General features: G+C 45.9%; 1 protein-coding gene across 1 annotated transcript in view; it reads right to left on the bottom strand.

Moving 5' to 3' along the window:
- l(2)37Cb (lethal (2) 37Cb) overlaps positions 1 to 19,174 on the bottom strand; it is a 298,164-nt gene that overhangs the window by 95,499 nt on the left and 183,491 nt on the right. Inside the window, exons 14-15 of the mRNA XM_070529703.1 lie at positions 12,729 to 12,797; positions 12,487 to 12,618 (exon numbers count right to left, since the gene is read on the bottom strand). Of these exons, the coding sequence (XP_070385804.1) occupies positions 12,487 to 12,618; positions 12,729 to 12,797 (201 nt within the window). The remainder of the gene's footprint in view (positions 1 to 12,486; positions 12,619 to 12,728; positions 12,798 to 19,174) is intronic.

Raw genomic sequence — 19,174 nt, forward strand, 5'->3', positions numbered from 1 at the left:
GCGGCGTAATAATTTGCAGACACGATTGCATGCACTGTGCTTGTCAGTTTAAAATGGCCAGACCTGGTGACTGGCTCGTTAAAGGTGGCAGATTGCCAGGGTGTCTACCAAGTTGACATTTCCAAAATCCCTGAGTTTTTCAGGTTTTCCCTGAGCACTCCTGCAAAATTCCCTGAATGAGCCAGAACTTTGTTTTATGTCAAGACGGGCTGACACCATGCTGCTCGATGCTGTCACTCTCTAGTAAGCATGTTGAAAAAAAAAAAAAAGATTTAATACAGTTTGAATAGTAAGGAGTAATATATATTTTATTCAAAAAGAAAACACAAAGAAAGTGACAGTAAAATGCACAGCTGAAAAAAAAAAATGATAAAACCCATTCCAAATCAAGTCAAATATTTTCAAATACGGATGAAAAGGGGATGCGTACAGAAGTAAATATTTTTGAATATGAGCTATTTTTATCAACTGACAGCAAGTTCATCGGTATGAGACCTGAACTTTGTCACAACTAAGATTCTCTCTCAGCAGCTGGAAAGTCAACATCAACTGTCGTGACATACTCTCAGCCTGTATACAATATCTCAGTGTTGGGTTTCACTGCTTTAAAGAATTTATTTTGGTTTGGATGAGGGACACCTGCATCTCGGCGTCAGCCAATACTTTGTTTTCTTGAGCTCAAGCTCCTTCTAAGAGATGGCAGCATGCTTCCTTTCTTGTTAATTCCTCAGTGCGTCGGTCCTTTCTGTTCTCATCCTCCTTCTGCCACGTGTTCGCCCCATGGATCTTTGAAGCATCCTCTTGGTCAGTTGTACAGTCAATGTCCGATTTTTCGGACTCCCTAGGAGCTGCGAAAACATCCGAAAAATCGGGCAGTCCAAAAAAAAAAAAAAATGAATGCATGACTTAAACTGTCCCTTAACTCTGTTGTTACCATGCATATTAAAATCGATCACCGGTGACTGATACTTTAGATCGCCGATTTCAACATGTTGGAGCCGTTTCATATCCACTTGAGGCCATCCAGTAGTAAGCACAGGCACTGAACTTTCAGAAGCAGTTAAAATTTTCGTGCTCCAGTGTGTCGTGATTTTTGATGGACCTTCTCGCGAATGAATACGCTTATGTTGTAGTGAGAGGCGTGGCCGTCCCCTTCTGCCGCGCTTGAGAAAAAATCATGTCGCTCACGATTACACTGCACTAGCATCAAAATATTGTAATCAAATGACTCCCAGTAAGTCAAGAATTAAATTTTATTGCCGGCTTTGCCGTCCAACAGTGCTGAGCGGTGATAATTAACCGAAAATGACGCCAGCTGTTCACTAGTGAGCTTTGGTTTGGAGTCCGAGTCGTTTTATTTCACGAAAATTTATTTCTGAAGGTACGCCACATGTCTCGCATGTTGACCTGGCAGTTTCAATCAGTTTCCAAGAGTATCGGTTTCGCTTCTCTCGTAAAATCCAGGCAAGGGGCGCTGCCGGTGTCACTGCTCTGGTATTGAAAGTGGCTCCCATGGCGTCATCCGGCATGGCTGCGTCGCGAGAAAAGTGTTGTGCTTAAAAAACTCTGCTGCACCCGCACTAGAATTCAGTGATGAGGACTCGAGTTATGATTCCGAAGATGACAGCAAAGCAGATTCAAGCTCTGACAGTGACGATGTTTTGAGTAAGCATGAGATATCCGCAACTGTTCACCAGCGAGTTTCCGTTACGGCCTTGAGCAGTCTCCTTCCCCATGCGCACTTATCTGCTGATATTTTTGCACGACCTGAGAGCTCTCATGATTATCTTCAGGGTGTATACGTACTTCGCTTGGTTATGATGCGCTGCCATCAGCAGCAAAGAAACTTCCGTTCACGCCAAGAAGGCCACCCATAGCACATCTTGGCGCAGTACTGTGGATCAGCGCCAGACAGTTTGCAACGGCATGGGATTTCTTTCTACTCTTCTTCTCTGCAGAAGTGATAAAGACAATCTGCAAAAATCAAACAGATATGCTTGGATGCATGATCTTGTAGTTGCCCAGCTAGGCTGAGAGCGATTGGCCCTGGAAGAGGTGCATGACTCTAGACGAACTGGTGAAGTATGCTCCTTGGGTTTCTCATTGGACCATCCTCAGAAGATGTCGAAAAAACGGAGCTGTAAAATGTGTTACGAGGACCGCAAAGATGAACAAATACCAGACATTTTGTGGGAAAAGTGCGGAGTACACCTATGCTTCACAAAACCCAGGACCTGCTTCACTACATGGCATGAGCGATGAACTGGTCTTAGTTTCTTTTTTGTATCCAAAGAACGGCAGTGTACTGAGCATTCATTTTTTCAGGCACTATTCCTGGGCTATTTATTTTTGAAATGTATATTCGGAATTTTCTTTGATATTAATGTTTTAGCAGATATCGTTTTTTTATTGTTGTTCTCATCAATTGACTGACAGTAAGAATGGTACTTTCTAGAATTTTTGTTTTACCTAAAAATTTTTTTGTTTGGCAATGTATGTTTTTGGAAAGAGAATTTCATTATGCACAATATTCTATGGTGCATTGTGTGCTAATATATTATTTGTAGTGGTAAATATTTTTTTCGGAGACCTATAAAAAACTAGCATTTTCTTGCGGTAACGAAAGAGTTAAGGCAACAGGCACGTCCGAAAAAGCTCTTAAGGCCTGCCAGTACACTGATTAGGCATCTCGGTGCTCATACTGTGACAGGAGACGGGGGTGCAAGCGTGTATAATTAAGGAATACATACTATGTCCCGTGACAATTGCCCCTTGACACGCTTGTTATGCTTCACCGCGTAACATTTCTGTATTGAGGCGAAGCTAACTTTTGAAGACTGGCATTACCCAACGCGTTGTGCTTTGCGAGCTTCATATATATAATAATATTTGGGGTTTTACGTGCCAAAACCACCTTCTGATTATGAGGCACGCCGTAGTGGAGGACTCCGGAAATTTTGACCACCTGGGGTTCTTTAACGTGCACCTAAATCTAAGCACACGGGTGTTTTCGCATTTCGCCCCCATCGAAATGCGGCCGCCGTGGCCGGGATTCGATCCCGCGACCTCGTGCTCAGCAGCCCAACACCATAGCCACTGAGCAACCACGGCGGGTTGCGAGCTTCAGAGCCAATCGCGAGGATTACAAAGGCCTAGTCGGTGCCGTTGCTGCCAGCGGCGAATTCTTTCAATGGACGTCTTACGCTGGAGTTTGAGGTATAGTAGCGGCGCCTGGTGGCGGCGCGGGAAACGACATCTGGGTCGTACCAGCTTGGGTCGTATTGAACCCTGGCTGTGGCGAAGCACGTTTCTAGGCCGAGTTAATTTTGCGTCGATTCGCACTTTTTTCTGCCCTGTTGCGAGTGCGAAAAGGCTTGTCGCTTCTCACAGACCACGCCGACCACGCTGCGAACTCGCTGCAGCCTATAGTTTAACGAAAACAGACTCTCCGTGTGCCGTGCGACGTAATGCTAGGAGCAGAAGGAATCGGTGACGCCGAACCGGAGAGACCAAGCCCAGCCTCGAAAAGGCGTCACCGTCATTACTTCTGCGTCGTGGGCTGCCATGAACAAGAAGGCCTGAATCCCAACATCAGATTCTACCGCTTTCCTTCAAGGCCTCACGAAGTGGAGCGTCGGGCGCGCTGCATAGCTGCAGTTCGTCGCGCTGAGTAAGCGAAACTTCGCGCCATACTGACTGCTTCGCCTGTCTTGAAGCTTGCTAGATTATCTGCGTTCTAAAGTTCGGTCTTTTGCACCTACAGTCCCGCCAGCAGACCGACATAGCAGCAGGCATGGCTGGTAATTCACGATTCGAGACCCGGCCACAGCGACAATTAACAATTCGACCGATGCGAAGCGGTGAAGTGACCAGGTGTGTGCAAATGAGCACAAATGGTCGGGCTCATTCGATGACAATTTACTCCACTACGAGCAGCACAGGTTAAGAGAGTTAAATGCGCTCATCCTTGATCTCAAGCCAGCACGTTGAGGCAGCGCAGCAAGGCAGTATTGATTGCAGCACATCGATGTTCGAGCGTTGTCATTAAAACCTACATCAAGCGAGCAGCGCACGAGCTCGCGCTGCAGCGCGATTCGCACGCACGTGCGAGCTCATATGCATTGCATGTTATTACCAGTTACTAAAAGGGACAGATGGCCGCTACTACAACTCAGGCATAACTACTTGTTTAGCGGCATGCAGTCAACAAAGATTGCAGGAGGCCCGCCGTTTCGCGGCATGTCGAAAGACCACTGCCGTCGCGGCGCGTACGATCGTGCGCTCGAGCAGTTCGTACATCGCGGCGCGCACCGTCGTGCTCGAGCAGTTCCGTACACATGATGTCTGCTTATCAGGGGCGTAGCCAGGGGGGGGGGGGGGGGGGGGCTTATGGGGCTTCAGCCCCCCCCCGAAATTTTTTCGTGCTGTCATGTGCCTCCGACCAAAACAACTCCCGGCGCCAGAAATCATGCTCGATTTTGTCTAGAATGTCCTTAATTCACGCTCTAAAAGGCATTTGAGCGCGAACATTGCTAAATCGGGCTGGATTTCTGGGCAACGTCCATGCATCAGAAGTCACATATCGTAACGCAAGGAGCCCCACCGGGCACAAAATTTCAAGGACGTTTTGAAGGCGAGCGGGCTCGTCTCGGCATCTCGCGGAGGCCGCGGAATCTACGGAGCGCTTGGATTTCGATTCTGAAACGTTCTGGGTATAAAGTTCTCATAACATTTTGATGCGAAAGGTCCACTGACATTTTCAAAGTCGTGCTTTAGATTTTCAATTCCGGAACTTTTTGGGTTTAATGCTGTTGTAAACATTTGACGCCAAAGGTGCATCGACTTTTTTAATGTCGTACATCGGGCTATACAACGAGACAAGCCAAATCAACATACTATCAGACAAGTTGACAAAGCACGCAGCGAGGTCCGATGAGACAAAGCGTTGTGGTAGTTCATTTGTGCCGTCAGGTCACAGAAAAGAATATACACATGTTTTTCACCTGCGCCAAAGCATCCATGTCAAGACACTAAAGCCACCATTGTAACTAAGTTCTTATTTATTTTTCTACCTAGACTTTTATTCGCGAGGATATATTGAGCCTCTTTCTCATTTCTTTTTAATTTTTTTTGTTTGTTCTCGCAACCCGCGGGCTGCCGATCCAGCCAGAGCGCATGCGTTTTTCTCGTGCTGCATCGATAACCGCGCGGCGCACTTGGCTGCGCGTTTGTTTTTCTCTGGCCGACTGCATTTTCGCCTGGCAGAGTTTTGGACGCTTTCTGGCTAGCAGACGAGAAAAAGAAACAATGCATAGTCGCTCGCCGCCAGCATTGCGGGGACTCGATGGATTGCAACGCGTGCGCTTGAGCGCAACCTCTCCGGAAAATTTTGTCTCGCCGGTGTAGGATACCGAGCAGTATGCGTATGGTTCTCTGTGGACCAAGCGTCACACGTTTTCTTCGATATTCCTTCGGTAGCCACACTAGGTGCCCAAAGTAGGCATTCGATTGTAGCCAACATGCTTTCCATTGCGTTATTCTATTTCGCCACCCCTCGCCCACACACACAAAAAAAGAAGACATTGTTGCGGCGCAGCGAATTTTCGCATGGGGAAAGTTCGATTTTGTTACTTCTTTTGCCGAAAGTAATGGGCGACGGGACGCTTCAGTTGCCGGATACTATTTTATTATTGCGATGGCAGCTCTATGAGGACTCCAGGCGCATTCCTGTCGTTGCCCTCATGTTCCGTATAAATAAAGGCCAAGGGCGATAACATCGTGACCGCGCGCCGCATGCTCTATGTGCGAGTGAAAGCGTGCGGGGGGGAAGAGGAGGGGTTGAGCCGACGATGGTGGCTGAGTCTGGTGTGCGCAAGGGAGAAAAGCGGGGAGGAAGCGCGCCGCCTTCCGTCGCACGCGATACATTTTGGGAGTGGAGGGAAGGGGGGGGGGGTGCTGTGATCTGTGAATCTGTGGTTGCGCAACCTATTTATTTGCCTTGTTTGACGCATTATATATAGTGACTTTTTCTTAGGTACGTAGATTTATTGGTGACGTATGCGTATATTTGAATATCTTGTTGCGAGGTTTTGTGCATATGCGCAGTGAACATTGTTTCCAGTGACAATTTTTTACCCTGTATCAAGCTGTATCTTCACATTTGTATATTCCATTGTATGAATTCGCATTTCTAATGTACGAAGGCGAGTCAAATGAAAGTGAGACAACCCGCCCCGCGCAATAATGGTTCGGTTCATTATTTTCGAGGCATGCGCGTAGCACATACGCATCTCATTTACAAGCGACATGCAGAGGTGAGGTTAAATATTCTTTAAAGCTCTCATACACGGGGTTGAACATGGTTGCGTGACATAATGGACACTTCAAAAGTTGAACAGCTTGGTGTCGTGAGGTTTTTGACAAATGAAGATGTTTCCCAAAAAGAAATTATTCGCCGTATGGCTGCCGTATGCGTTGAACATTGCGTTTCATTGGCGCCTAAGAAGCGTTGTAGCAAACTGTTCAAAGAAGCACATGAAAGTTACAAAGACGATCCATGGCCGGGCCAAAGCCACCGTGCAATCACCCCCAACACAATTGAAAAGGCCGTAGTTGCTCAGTGGCTATGGTGTTCGGCTGCTGAGCACGACGTCGCGGGATCGAATCCCGGTCACGGCGGCTGCATTTCGATGGAGGCGAAAACACCCGTGTACTTAGATTTAAGTGCACGTCAAAGAACCCCAGATGAGGGTGACGACTTTTTGTCTGCAATTGTGACCGGGGATGACTCATGGTGCCGCTACTACTAGCCTGAAACACTATGGCAAATCTTAGAGTGGAAATATTTGAATTCACCACTCCCAAGGAAAACAAAGGCTGTCATTTATGCCGGAAAAGCGTTGACTTCTTTTTAGATCGTTAGGGGCCACTATTAATCGAATTTCCTAAACCTGGAGAGCCTCTAAATCGTTTCAGATATTGTGAAAGATCGGATCGGCTGCGTGTCGCAACTAAGAACAAACGACGTGGAAAATTGAGCATTGGGGACATCTTGCTTCACGACATTGCCCCTTCCCACGTCGCTGTTGTGGTTAATACAAAACTGGCAAAGTTCAAGTGGGAAACGCTGCAACATCCCTCATGCAGCCCAGACCTGTTGCCTTGCGTCTTCCACATTTGGTGAAATTTGAAGAAACTGCTCAAGGGAACCAGATTCGTGTCGGAAGATGACGTGTAGTCATTTACAGATTTTTGAGGCAGCAACCCAAGGAGTTTTATGAGATGGGAATTACGCGACTCGTTAGTAGGACAAGTGTCTAAATACTCATGGTGACTACTTTTAAATAAAGTACCCCGTTTGTCATATATTCGCATTGGCTCACTTTCATTTAACTCGCCCTCGTATATGTTCCAGAACTCCTGCTTTTTATATGTGCTCTCTGTTGCGACTGTAATTTCGGAGCAAGTACTCGCAATGCACAACCGGTGACAGCTGCTCCTGCGCAATACATTCTAACAAAGGAAAGCGTCATTGATATTTTCCCCTGGTCGTTGCATATGTACATACAACAATGTAAACAAGGTTGTTGAATGACAGATATATATATATATATACAGTGAAAGCTCGTTAATTCGAACTTTAATAATTCGAATTTATGGATAATTCGAACTGTACGATTTGGTCCGACCAAGCTCCACAGAAGTCTATGTATAAAAAAGTCCGTTAATTCGAACGCGAGAAGGTTCCCTCACGGATAATTCGAACTACGCTCACCTGGCACACGGCCAGAGAAACGCGCCTACTGCCTACACACAAGGCTGTATTGCCTCCTAAACGGAGAGAACGGCGAGAGAAGGCAAAATCGGAAAAAAATATAACTGACGCAAGGTCAGCCAGAAGGCAGCGGCGGCTGCCGCCTCTCCGTTCTACGTAACCTCCGAGACTCCTTGCCCGTTGCGAATCTCGGAGGCTTTGCAAATATTGTACAGCTGCTAATGCTGTGCGGCGATGGCACGGCAAGCGCCAAAACACAGCGAATCAAGTACGTCGCAGCTGCGCTTGCAATCAAGAACCAACGAATCGGGGCCTTCGCCACCTTCTCATGTTCGGCGTCTTTGTCTCGGCAGTCTTCATCGGTTGTGTACCTCTGTTTTCAGCTTAGGAGGTATCGGCCGTCGCGATTCATTGTGATGGTGTTAAGCCTCGGCTAACGTTCGTTTCGGTGGACATCGGTGGTGTGGCACAGTCGGACCGAGAGCTTCGACTTGAAGATGGCGTGTGCCCGCGGCACACGCCATCACTTTCTGACACGCCAAATTTCTGACATTCCCTACTGCTTCCAAATCGCAGTGTACTGTTGCTCTCCTTCACTTTCGTTAGTTCGAACTTTCGTTAATTCGAACTGAAGCGGCTTCCCCTTGCGGTTCGAATTAACGAGCTTTTACTATATATATATATATATATATATATATATATATATATATATATATATATATATATCAGGCCGGGCTGCACAGTGAGCCCCCCCCCGAACGAAATTTCTGGCTACGCCACTGCTGCTTATCGCTGCTGTGGATGAATTTAGAGCAAACATTTCCTCGCGTTTGTGTGCCTGAATCTAGCAGCTAGCGTGCAAACCTTACCTGAAGTTCCACTTCGTACGCGTCTCGCTTCACTTGCGTTTGACACAGTGCTAAAACTTCGCCGCCTAATTCTTGAACGGCGCACACGTATTCGGCACTACATAATTTCTTGCCTTTACGCGGCGTGCCACCCCTGAAAAAATCTTCGGCGCCCGATATTCGCTGCAGGCCGTGAAACAACACAACCGAAAGTGGCGGGTCCATATTGTAAACGTGCTTTCCGAAGCAGACGACCGAGCTTGGTACGACCCATTTTAGCACAGAGGGCGCTTTTTAGCACCTTTTTCACAGCGCCCCCTGGGCAATGCAAGAGTCCCATGAAAAACACGGCACCGCACGGCAAACTAGCGAACGTAGAAGCAGCTAGGCCTAACGTTGCGGGGTGGTGGCTACGGCTGCCAGCGGATCTGCGTGCGAGAGCACCTGTTCCGAGGCGGCACGATAATCAAAATGGCGGCGGTGGTGGCTTTCACTAATGCCATTTCAGACCTGCAGCCAGGGCAATATACACTAGTATGTGGTGGCGCCGTGAAGCCGTGCGAATTGACCGATTTCAAAATTGTGAGCGCTACCTGCAGGGAAAACAATGACCCTCGCGCCACGCCGTTTGGTTGGAAAACAAGACCGACGCTAGCGTGCAGTCTGTGCTCTGCGTATCGTGCTCCGCGTATCGATACGACCCGCTTTGTGTGTTGTTTCAGTGCTTTATTGAATTGGTTTCAGTCAGTGCGTGAATAATGACTGCAGAAGGCAATACCCCCCCGTTTGCGCACACATGACTTCTCGCAGTGCTCCAAAACGAACGACGGCGTTTGGCGGTATCCGTCCTCGAGCACTTCGACCGTTCCTCAGGCGCATCGAGGCTGGGCGCTACATGACGAAGGCTACGTGGCAAATAAAATTATAAGCTTCCCCACAGCTGGTTCAGAAGGTGGACTGACTGGTACGAGCGACGCGCAAGTTGTCATTGAGACAGGCGGCGTGTACGTGGTGTTGTTGGCAGCTCCTGTACAGTTAATACATAACACAATGTGTTATGTATACAGCCAAGCAATAATGTTTAGATACTTTTAGAAATTGTTAAAATAATGTCGCAAATTTCTTTATACTCAGATCATTAACTACAGTATTACTACCACATTTTTGATGCCTCTAAGTTTCAGGTCTTGTCAGCTTTCCAGTAAGCGCAAATGCTAGTGGACCACATTGTTGCGCAACAATGCAATGACACGTGTGTGTCACAAGCAAATACAGTTGACTGAGCGATTTAGTCCATCGGCTTCATAAAATAACTTGTGTGCTGCATTTAATTACATTAAAAAATTTTAGCAGTGTGGCTGCCTGCAACTCAAAGCAGCGCACAGTGCAAAATCGTGTGCCCCAAAAAAGGGGGGGGGGGGGTAGAAGAAGCAGAGAGGAAAAGGAAGGGGGGGGGGGCGCGGTTCGGCTCACGTTGTCCTGTTAGTGTGCATACCAAGGTTTACGAAACAGGGCCAGCGATGAAACATTCATTAAAACATGCAGAACATGGACGGCGGATAACAAGCTAGCCGACGTGACAAAGAACCACGTTCACGTCGGCACGACTACGTGTTGTAGGCCTTATGCAAGCGCCTATGGTAACAAGGCAACCAAACTAGAGACGGCCCCAGAAGGATGCAGAGCTGAGAGAACTCGAATAAATACTCTAAGGTGATCCTACACTCCTTTCGCAGTCCCTATTCATGGTGACGTAACATCGTGACCCATAGGGTAGCAATACAAATTTTCTTCATAGCACGTTTGTCTACTTAAGTTTGCAGGCTCTTTGCCTTTTCATGCAGCAGATGTGCCGCCGTACAGCAGCCTCACCTGGAGTCTTGCCGTACATGAAAATGCCGGCACATACTATACTCCGGATGATTTATCAGCTTCGACGGCCGGCCTACGTTTGACAGAGGGCAGTTATGACACGATGGTGATTTGATTTTTTTTTTAAAGAAAGCTTGCCGGTGATGAAGTACGCCCCGCAGATTCGAGAATTCTCTGTTGGCTACCACAATGAGCCGTCAGGGTTTACACGTGTCACTGTAGATATCCACAGAGCCCTCTTCGCATGCTATTTTACAGATGGAAATCAGAAGCTCGAGTTTCCATTTCCATAGTAGTAGTTCTCGCACCAGAAGGTGGCACAATTAAATGGCATAGTCGAAAAATCCACAAGCGCAACCACCAGTATTTCCACAGAAATACTGAGTTTTACAAATACACCAGCAGAAATTCCCTGAGTATTTCCAGACTATTTAAATAGCCAATTTTCCCGGTTTTCCCGGTTGGTAGACACCCTGAATGCTATTCGTCAGATAATGGAGATAGCAAAAGTGACCATGATGTCCGCTTCGTGTTTCATTCTTCAAGCGCAAAAGACAAAGATGACACTCTAGATGACAGCGAGTCCAAAGAAGTAGAAAGTATGGATGAGACAGTGCTCCCGTGAATTCCTTGTGGCACAATGTTTCCAGAGTTATTTTTGTGTTTTTAAACATGTTATTGAAGTATTTCAGGTCATAAAAAGAAAGAGTCATTTTGGTAGCGTTAATTTCTTTTAAATGAGCCCTTATGGGGTAAAGAAGTCTCTTGTTAGAGCGAAACCTCGTTACTACAAAGACCACATTACCAATTTTTCAGACTAACAAAATTTTTGGAAATTCCGTGACGACTGCTTATAGTTTCAATGTAAAAATATTTCAGTACTATTAACTTTTCAGAACAATGAACATCTTTGAGTTTTCGTGTCATTTTAACAACGGTTCAGTACTACGAACTAATATATTCAGAAATCTGGGGATTCTTCGATTTCCATGTATCCTTTACGGCAGCCAGAACAGAAGGCTCGCAGACGACAAGGCGCAGAAAGTGGACACCACGGTACACGGGTTTGAAAAACTCGAGATGGCGCCGGAGGGAAAAAAAAAATGACAACAGGGGACTTAACTTTTCTTTGGCAACGCATCAGGTTTTGCGAGTGCATGCTCCACCCAGGCAACTGTCGGCTAGAAACAAAGGCGTGTTTCTTCCTTCTCGTGCCCTTTTTTCTGTGCACAGCACTTTTTTTTCTTGCATTTCTTTTTGCGGTTCTAACAGTTAAGCATGTGGAGAAATGTAACGCCATGCTCGCGGGGATGCCGCATGGTTACGGACATTGTCGTTTACATGGACTTGCAATTTGGAATAGTTCAGGTGTCTACCTCGACAAGAGTTGCAGTGTCCATGGCAAGGAATGTGAAAAATAACCCAACAAAAGGAAACATAGTGCTTTATAGGTGACATAAAGCTTCTTCTCTCTTGGTGTATTTCTCAGTGTCAGCATCTCGTGTGCCACTCCATGTATGGTGCTGCGGTGGTGCATGGTGGTGGATTCTATGGAAAATAGCAACAGCGTGGGCCAAGAGCCAACAGTGACGTTTTTGTGGATAGCTTATACGGTGACAACTGATAAACTGATGGTTTGATGGGCGGAATGGTTACTTTTGGGACTTTCACCATAACGACTTTTCATAATAACGAACAATTATCCACGGTTCCCTGAAGTTTGTTATATTGAGATTTCACTGTAGAATGCTCCCTGGATGATGCTTTACAACTTCCACCATATAACAAAAAATTTTTCACATCGCCCTGATGAGGAGCCAGTCAAGGATGCATTCTTGATGAGCCCCCAGGCAGTTGGAGGTCTATGCTCCAGCCTCCTTTACCCATAGGTTCATCTGGCACTCTCCCCATACAGTGGAAAGCCAGATCTCTCCCTCACATGAATACGCCTTGAGAAAGTAGCCTTAGCTGAGGGCCACACCACTCTCTCACCATGAGCATCTCCTGGCAAGCTTCAATTTCCTCTTGCCCTGTGAGGAAGACCAAGATGTCACCCAGCGGCTGCGTGATGTGGATCTGCAGCACTGTCACCACGCATGCGTCCAGGTAGTCTGCCTCGGGAGCCTGTCAAGAGGTGTAAAGCAACATGGAGGGGCATGGCTGCGCTTGGATCTCGCCAAAACCCCTGGTAAAGAAATGCAAACATGGTAAAGAAACTGTGGCAAAGCAAGTACCTTGGTGTAGTAGATGTCCACCGGAAATCTCCTCCCTGGAATTTTGAATATAGGTGCATCATCGAAGAACTGCACACAAAGAATGCAAGATGCTTTAGCAGTATGGTTAGAGGCAAGGTCATGAATTGTTGCACTGGAAGTACAAGTGACCTGTGCACTAGTTAAAGATGTCCTTCCAAGCACAATAAATATATCTGTGCACAATACCTGTGCACAATAAACAGACTGACACAGAGAGAAGAGACCAACTCTCTAAACACAAACCGACATTCTATTAGACTGTTTCCTATACAATGGATGAAACTGAAGCATTGTATCTAGCCTGGTTTATTGTGCTATTACAGATACTATTTCCAAACGTAGATGCAGTTGCTCTAAAATTTTGTTGTCACAGCTGTCAGAGGTAAGCAGAAAGAAAGCTTTAGTATGACAAACCAGCACCACAAGTCATGAAATTTGTTGTGATATGTGATAAACTATTTTTAAAAGGGGCCCTGAACCACTCTTTACCGAAGTGGAGAAAGGCATTTGAAGAGAAAATAGACTATTTCAGAAATACTTTGCCATAAAAAGTACTTCAACGCGTTCAGCAGAAGCCGAGTTACTGGCAATCAACCACGGTCTCTGCCAAGCTCCCGTTCCTTCTTCAATGCCTTGCACTGGGAAGGCTATGGCAGAGTCAGGCGTGCCCCCAATGTTCCGCCTTCGAAGTGTCACTGTAGTGTACAGTTCAAATTTCATTTTGGATGTTAATGTAGACACCATGGCTTCTGAGTTTGGTGCCTACAATGCACTAAACGTAAGCCAAATGCAGTTGTCCTCAGCGAGCCGCAGTGCGCTTCGCCAGTGTGGACTCGTGGGGGGACCCCAAGGTGGCTGCGGTATCTAGGCTACGTAGCAGATTGCAGCTACCAATAGGAGCTGCATATGGGAATCCGCTTTATTTAAGACATAAAGTGTCCAGAAGAGAATGAGGAGCAGGCTTCTGTTGAAAAAAGAACGCTTGAGAAAAAGGTGACTTTGCGCTGCGCTTGAGAGCTCCATGCACTGCGTACGACAGCAAAACTTGGCCGAGATGTTCACAGCAGCGTATGCTATATTATTTCACCAAGCCCGAGGGGTGGTTCAGGAGCCCTTTAACTGAACTTTAGGCCACCATCTGTGAAAATAATTATTACAAGCTGTGAAAATTAAATAAATAAAATTAAAAAAAATTTTAAACAGTGTGCCTGTACAAGCAAAAACAAGGCACAGGACAATGCAGCAGCAGGCACTGACACACGATTCAACTTTCCACACAAAGCAGGAACTCCCAGTAATGGCACCACAGTGTCCTTGTACCCAGCTAGCACATGTGTGAAAAATTCCCCAACAACTGATCAAGATTCAATGCAACCGAACCTTACACACACAGCTTTTATATGTGGAACTTCAAAGTTACATGGTATAACTGTGACCACTGCGACACTGTGCTAACAAGTTGACGGAGTGGAATATCCAAGCTTGCATTTGATAGTACTTTCCAATTAGTGTCGCTGTGAAAAAAAAATCAGTAAATGTACAGCTGCAGTCTCGGCAACTGCAGCAATTACAAGCCCTTATGTATACCAACTAAAGAGAGAAAATAGAATTATACCCTAGTCACACGGGCGTTTGGAAGGCCTTCCAACCGATAGTCAGTTGACTCAAAGGTCAAGTTCGAGCTGCCACACGGGCCGTTTCGAAGGCCGCCGAGTCAAAGGTCTATTGAGTCAACGGAGCACCTTACAACTCTATCGAAATCTCGATGGCCTTTGAGCAACGGAAGCGGAAACAGCGCGAACATGCCTTCTCGTTCACATTGTGCTCGTACTCACGGTTAGAAAGAACAAATCAAACCAAATGCTCTTAAAATACTATATATGATTGTTATTCATTATTCAATAAACTGTTTTTGCCACTTGACATGTGCGAACACACACCAGAACGGCAGCCGCATCGAGCGGCACAGACGTTGCCGCAGTTTCGCTACTCAACAACTTAAAAATTAAACATATATGTATGGCAATAAATAAACAATATTTTTTTAAATGTATAAACAAATATAAAAGAAATTATAGTGTTTTTAAATGGTTTCAATGTTGTTTAACTTTCCGTGATATGAAAACGAAAATAAAGATCCGCAGCGCCACACAATTTTGCGAGAAACGCCTGAACCACTCAACGGCCTTTCAAAAGTGCTGTGAGTCGATAGAGTTGTGGCGTTTCAAAGGCCGTTGACTGGAAGGCCTTCCAAATGTGGCCGTGTGACACAGGTATTACTGATGTCATTACAGAGGGTGCAATTTTTCAGACCATTACCAAAGCTTCAGCAGAGCATTAAAATCCAATAAATTTCAGGGCAACAATGCTAAAAAGTAGTAAAGTTTCATCAGTTTTGGACAACTGCCTTATATGTGGGCAGATAACTTCATCTAGTCATCCTACGCAGTTGAAAAGAGCAAATCAGGTGAAATTGAGGTAGAATAGTAGCGAACAGTCCTTATCTTACCTACAGTAAAATTTAGTTTGTTACTGTTCATTCTTTTAATAAGCATCCTAACTAAAATCACTATAGGACATAATTCCCTACTTGCATGTGGTACTTATCATGGCATGCAAGCCTGAATTGCATGTTCTATTCTAGACGATGGTTTCATCTGAGCTTAATTTTATGGGAACAACATAAAGGAGGCAACAGCCATGTGTAAGATTGCTTGTGCGATATTTTGCCTCATATTTTGTCGCAACTGTAAATGTTGTTTCTTGGGTTAAGCGAATTTGTCAAGCAGTTGTTTAGACTGCCTTTTCCTATTAAAACTTCAGTTTCTGTGGAAAACTGAAATAACGTTTCGACTTACTGATGTTTCGTGAGGCCTCCTGTATATCCTGTCCATAAATTTAGGCTGTACACTGCAATGAACTTAATGTTCTCATCAAACTATCATTAGAGCCCCTAACCTTATGCGGTGGAAAATTTGAAATTTTGCAAATCAAGATAAAGGAATCTGCAAAATTCCACGACAACATTGAACAGACGTAAGGTACATGTAACAGTTTATTAAGAACTTTCAGACTCCAAACATGCTTGCATATGTAGAACTGAAGGAAGCTGTTGTGGCTGAGCATCAGATGATGCTTTGTACTCTTTTCACTAAGAGAAAGGCGCTTGTGGGACACAATGTCACCATAGCGACTGAATGATCTTTCTGTGACAACAGAGTTGATCCGGGTTTCAGGCTCCAGGTTTCTGCCCCGCACGTGAGTACTGGTAAGACGCAGCTGTTATAGACTTTTCTCTTCAGAGATAATGGCAACCTGCGGTTCATGATCTGAGAATGCCTGCCAAACGCATCCCAGCCCATTCTTATTCTTCTGATCATTTCAGTCTCATGATCCGGGTCCGCGGTCACTACCTGTCTAAGTAGATGTATTCCTTTACCACTTCCAGTGCCTCGCTACCTATCGTAAACTGCTGTTCTTTTCTGATACTGTCAAAAATTACTTTATTTTTCTGCAGATTAATTTTTAGACCCACCCTTCTGCTTTGCCTCTCCAGGTCAGTGAGCATGCATTGCAATTGGTCCCCTGAGTTACTAAGCAAGGCAATATCATCAGCGAGTCATAAGTTACAAAGGTATTCTCCATTAACTTTTATCCCCAATTCTTCCCAATTCAGGTCTCTGAATACCTCCTGCAAACACGCTGTGAATAACGTTGGAGAGATCGTATCTCCTTGCCTGACGCCTTTCTTTATTGGGATTTCGTTGCTTTCTTTATGGAGGACTACGGTGGCTGTGGAGCCGCTATAGATATCTTTCAGTATTTTTACATACGGCTTGTCTACACCCTGATTCCGTAATGCCTCCATGACTGCTGAGGTTTCGACTGAATCAAACGCTTCCTCGTAATCAATGAAAGCTATATATAAGGGTTGGTTATATTCTGCACATTTCTCTAGCATCTGATTGATAGTGTGAATATGGTCTATTGTTGAGTAGTCTTTACGGAATCCAGCCTGGTCCTTTGGTTAACAGAAGTCTAAGGTATTCCTGATTCTATTTCCGATGACCTTAGTAAATACTTTGTAAGCAACGGACAGTAAGCTGATCGGTCTATAATTTTGCAAGTCTTTGGCGTCCCCTTTCTTGTGAATTAAGATTATGTTAGCGTTCTTCCAAGATTCCGGTACGCTCGAAGTCATGAGGAATTGCGTATAGAGGGTGGCGAGTTTTTCTAGAACAATCTGCCCACCATTCTTCAACAAATCTGCTGTTACCTTATCCTCCCCAGCTGCCTTCCCCCTCTGCATAGCTCCCAAGGCTTTCTTTACTTCCAGCGTTACTTGTGGGATTTCAAATTCCTCTAGACTATTTTTTTCTGCCATTATCATCGTGGATGCCACTGGTACTGTACAAATCTCTATAGAACTCCTCAGCTACTTGAACTATCTCATCCATATTAGTAATGATATTGCTGGCTTTATCTCTTAACGCATACATCTGATTCCTGCCTATTCCTAGTTTCTTCTTCACTGTTTTTAGGCTTCCTCCATTCCCTGAGAGCATGTTCAATTCTATCCATATTATACTTCCTTATGTCAGCTGTGTTACGCTTGTTGATTAACTTCGAAAGTTCTGCGAGTTCTATTCTAGCTGTAGGGTTAGAGGCTTTCATGTATTGGTTTTTCTTGATCAGATCTTTCGTCTCCTGTGTTAGCTTACTGGCCTCCTGTCTAATGGAGTTACCACCATCTTCTATTGTACACTCCTTAATGATGCCCAGAGGATTGTCGTTCATTGTTTCAACACTAAGGTCCTCTTCCTGAGTTAAAGCCGAATACCTGTTCTGTAGCTTGATCCGGAATTCCTCTAGTTTCCCTCTTACCGCCAATTCATTGATTGGCTTCTTATGTACCAGTTTCTTCTGTTCCCTCCTCAAGTCTAGGCTAATTCGAGTTCTTACCATCCTATGGTCACTGCAGCGCACTTTGCCGAGCACGTCCACATCTTCTATGATGCCAGGGTTAGCGCAGAGTATAAAGTCTATTTCATTTCTAGCCTTGCCATTCGAGCTCCTCCACGTCCACTTTCGGCTATCCTGCTTGCGGAAGAAGGTATTCATTATCCGCATGGAGTAGGGGCGCAAATTTTGAATTCTTGTAAGAGCAGTAAACATACCGGCTTTGTCTAAGTCTGGCGGTTCCCCCGTTAGGCCTAAGTGGTAGGCGGGACCTATTTTATAGGCTTATTTAGTTCTCTCAGCTAGCTCTTCGAAGTGATTCTTACATGGGGTAGGGAGTGCTAAATATTTATTTTTGTTCAGGATAGCGGTGGTGGTCGGCTTTGCTCGAGTGATTTGGCGGACTTGCTCGTTGAGCCTAGGTATGTAGGCCTAGCGACGAAACCGAAGAAAGGAAAGGCCGCGGGGGACGGGGAGCAAGTGCAGTGCGACGAGTGCCTCCGCTGGTGCTTCCTTGACGAGACCAGTTTCCAGAGTTTAACAGACGCAGAGGGGTCTAGCTTTACGTGCAGGCTGTGCGAGGGTGTGAGGGAAGCGGTCCAAAAACTGGAAGGAACTTGGGCAGCCAAGTTCGAAGAGCTTAAAGCAGACCTGAGGGAGGAGCGGGAGAAGCAGGTAGCACTGCAGGCGAAAGTAGTCCAGGCCAAGCAATTACTATGGACCGTGGCCGAGCTTGGGGAATAGAGGGAAAGGAGCGCTGAACTGAAAAGGTGGCTTGAGATGCGGGCAGCGGAGAATGATGGGTCAAGACATCACGTCGGTGGCAAAAGCCCAGAAAGTAGGATAGACCCTACAGGCGAAGTGGGAGGCAGGGAGGCAGAGCAAGCGGTCGTCGGCTCGCCGCATGTGAATCAGCATAGTTATAGTGAAGCAGCGCAACACGCCCCGAGTGAGGCGACGCTGCAGCCACAGGGGTGCCAGTGGGCGCGAAGAGAGGAGCGGAACAAGCTAACCCCAAGGAATGAGGTCATAGTCAATAATAAGAGGCAGCATAATCTGGAAGTTAAGAGGGAGGAAGGGAATACCCTAGTGCTTATCGGTGGTGACTCAAATATGGGTAGGTGCTAAAAAGCTATAATGGTGCCTGTAAAGGGTGATAAGCGGGTAGCAGTCAGGACGTTCCCAGGCAGAACAATGGACGCAGTACTGAGAGAGACAAAAAGCGAGCTTTCCAAAAATGTTGCAGAGCGCAATTTGGTAGTGGTAGCGGCGGGGCTAAATGATGTCCTGAATGGTGAAGCCGCAAAAGTAGTGGAAAGATTAGCGGAGGGAGTTGGCGATTTAAGGGCAATAGCACAGTAAGTCCAGATTGTGGTATGCACAGTGCTGGAGGTGCAAGGACGGAATGGAGAAATTACCAAGGACGTTGTGGCTGTTAATCAAGAGATGAGAAAGCTAGGCCAGGA

This window comes from Dermacentor albipictus, unplaced genomic scaffold (assembly GCF_038994185.2).
Source record: "Dermacentor albipictus isolate Rhodes 1998 colony unplaced genomic scaffold, USDA_Dalb.pri_finalv2 scaffold_28, whole genome shotgun sequence".
Classification (NCBI taxonomy): Eukaryota; Metazoa; Arthropoda; class Arachnida; order Ixodida; family Ixodidae; genus Dermacentor; species Dermacentor albipictus.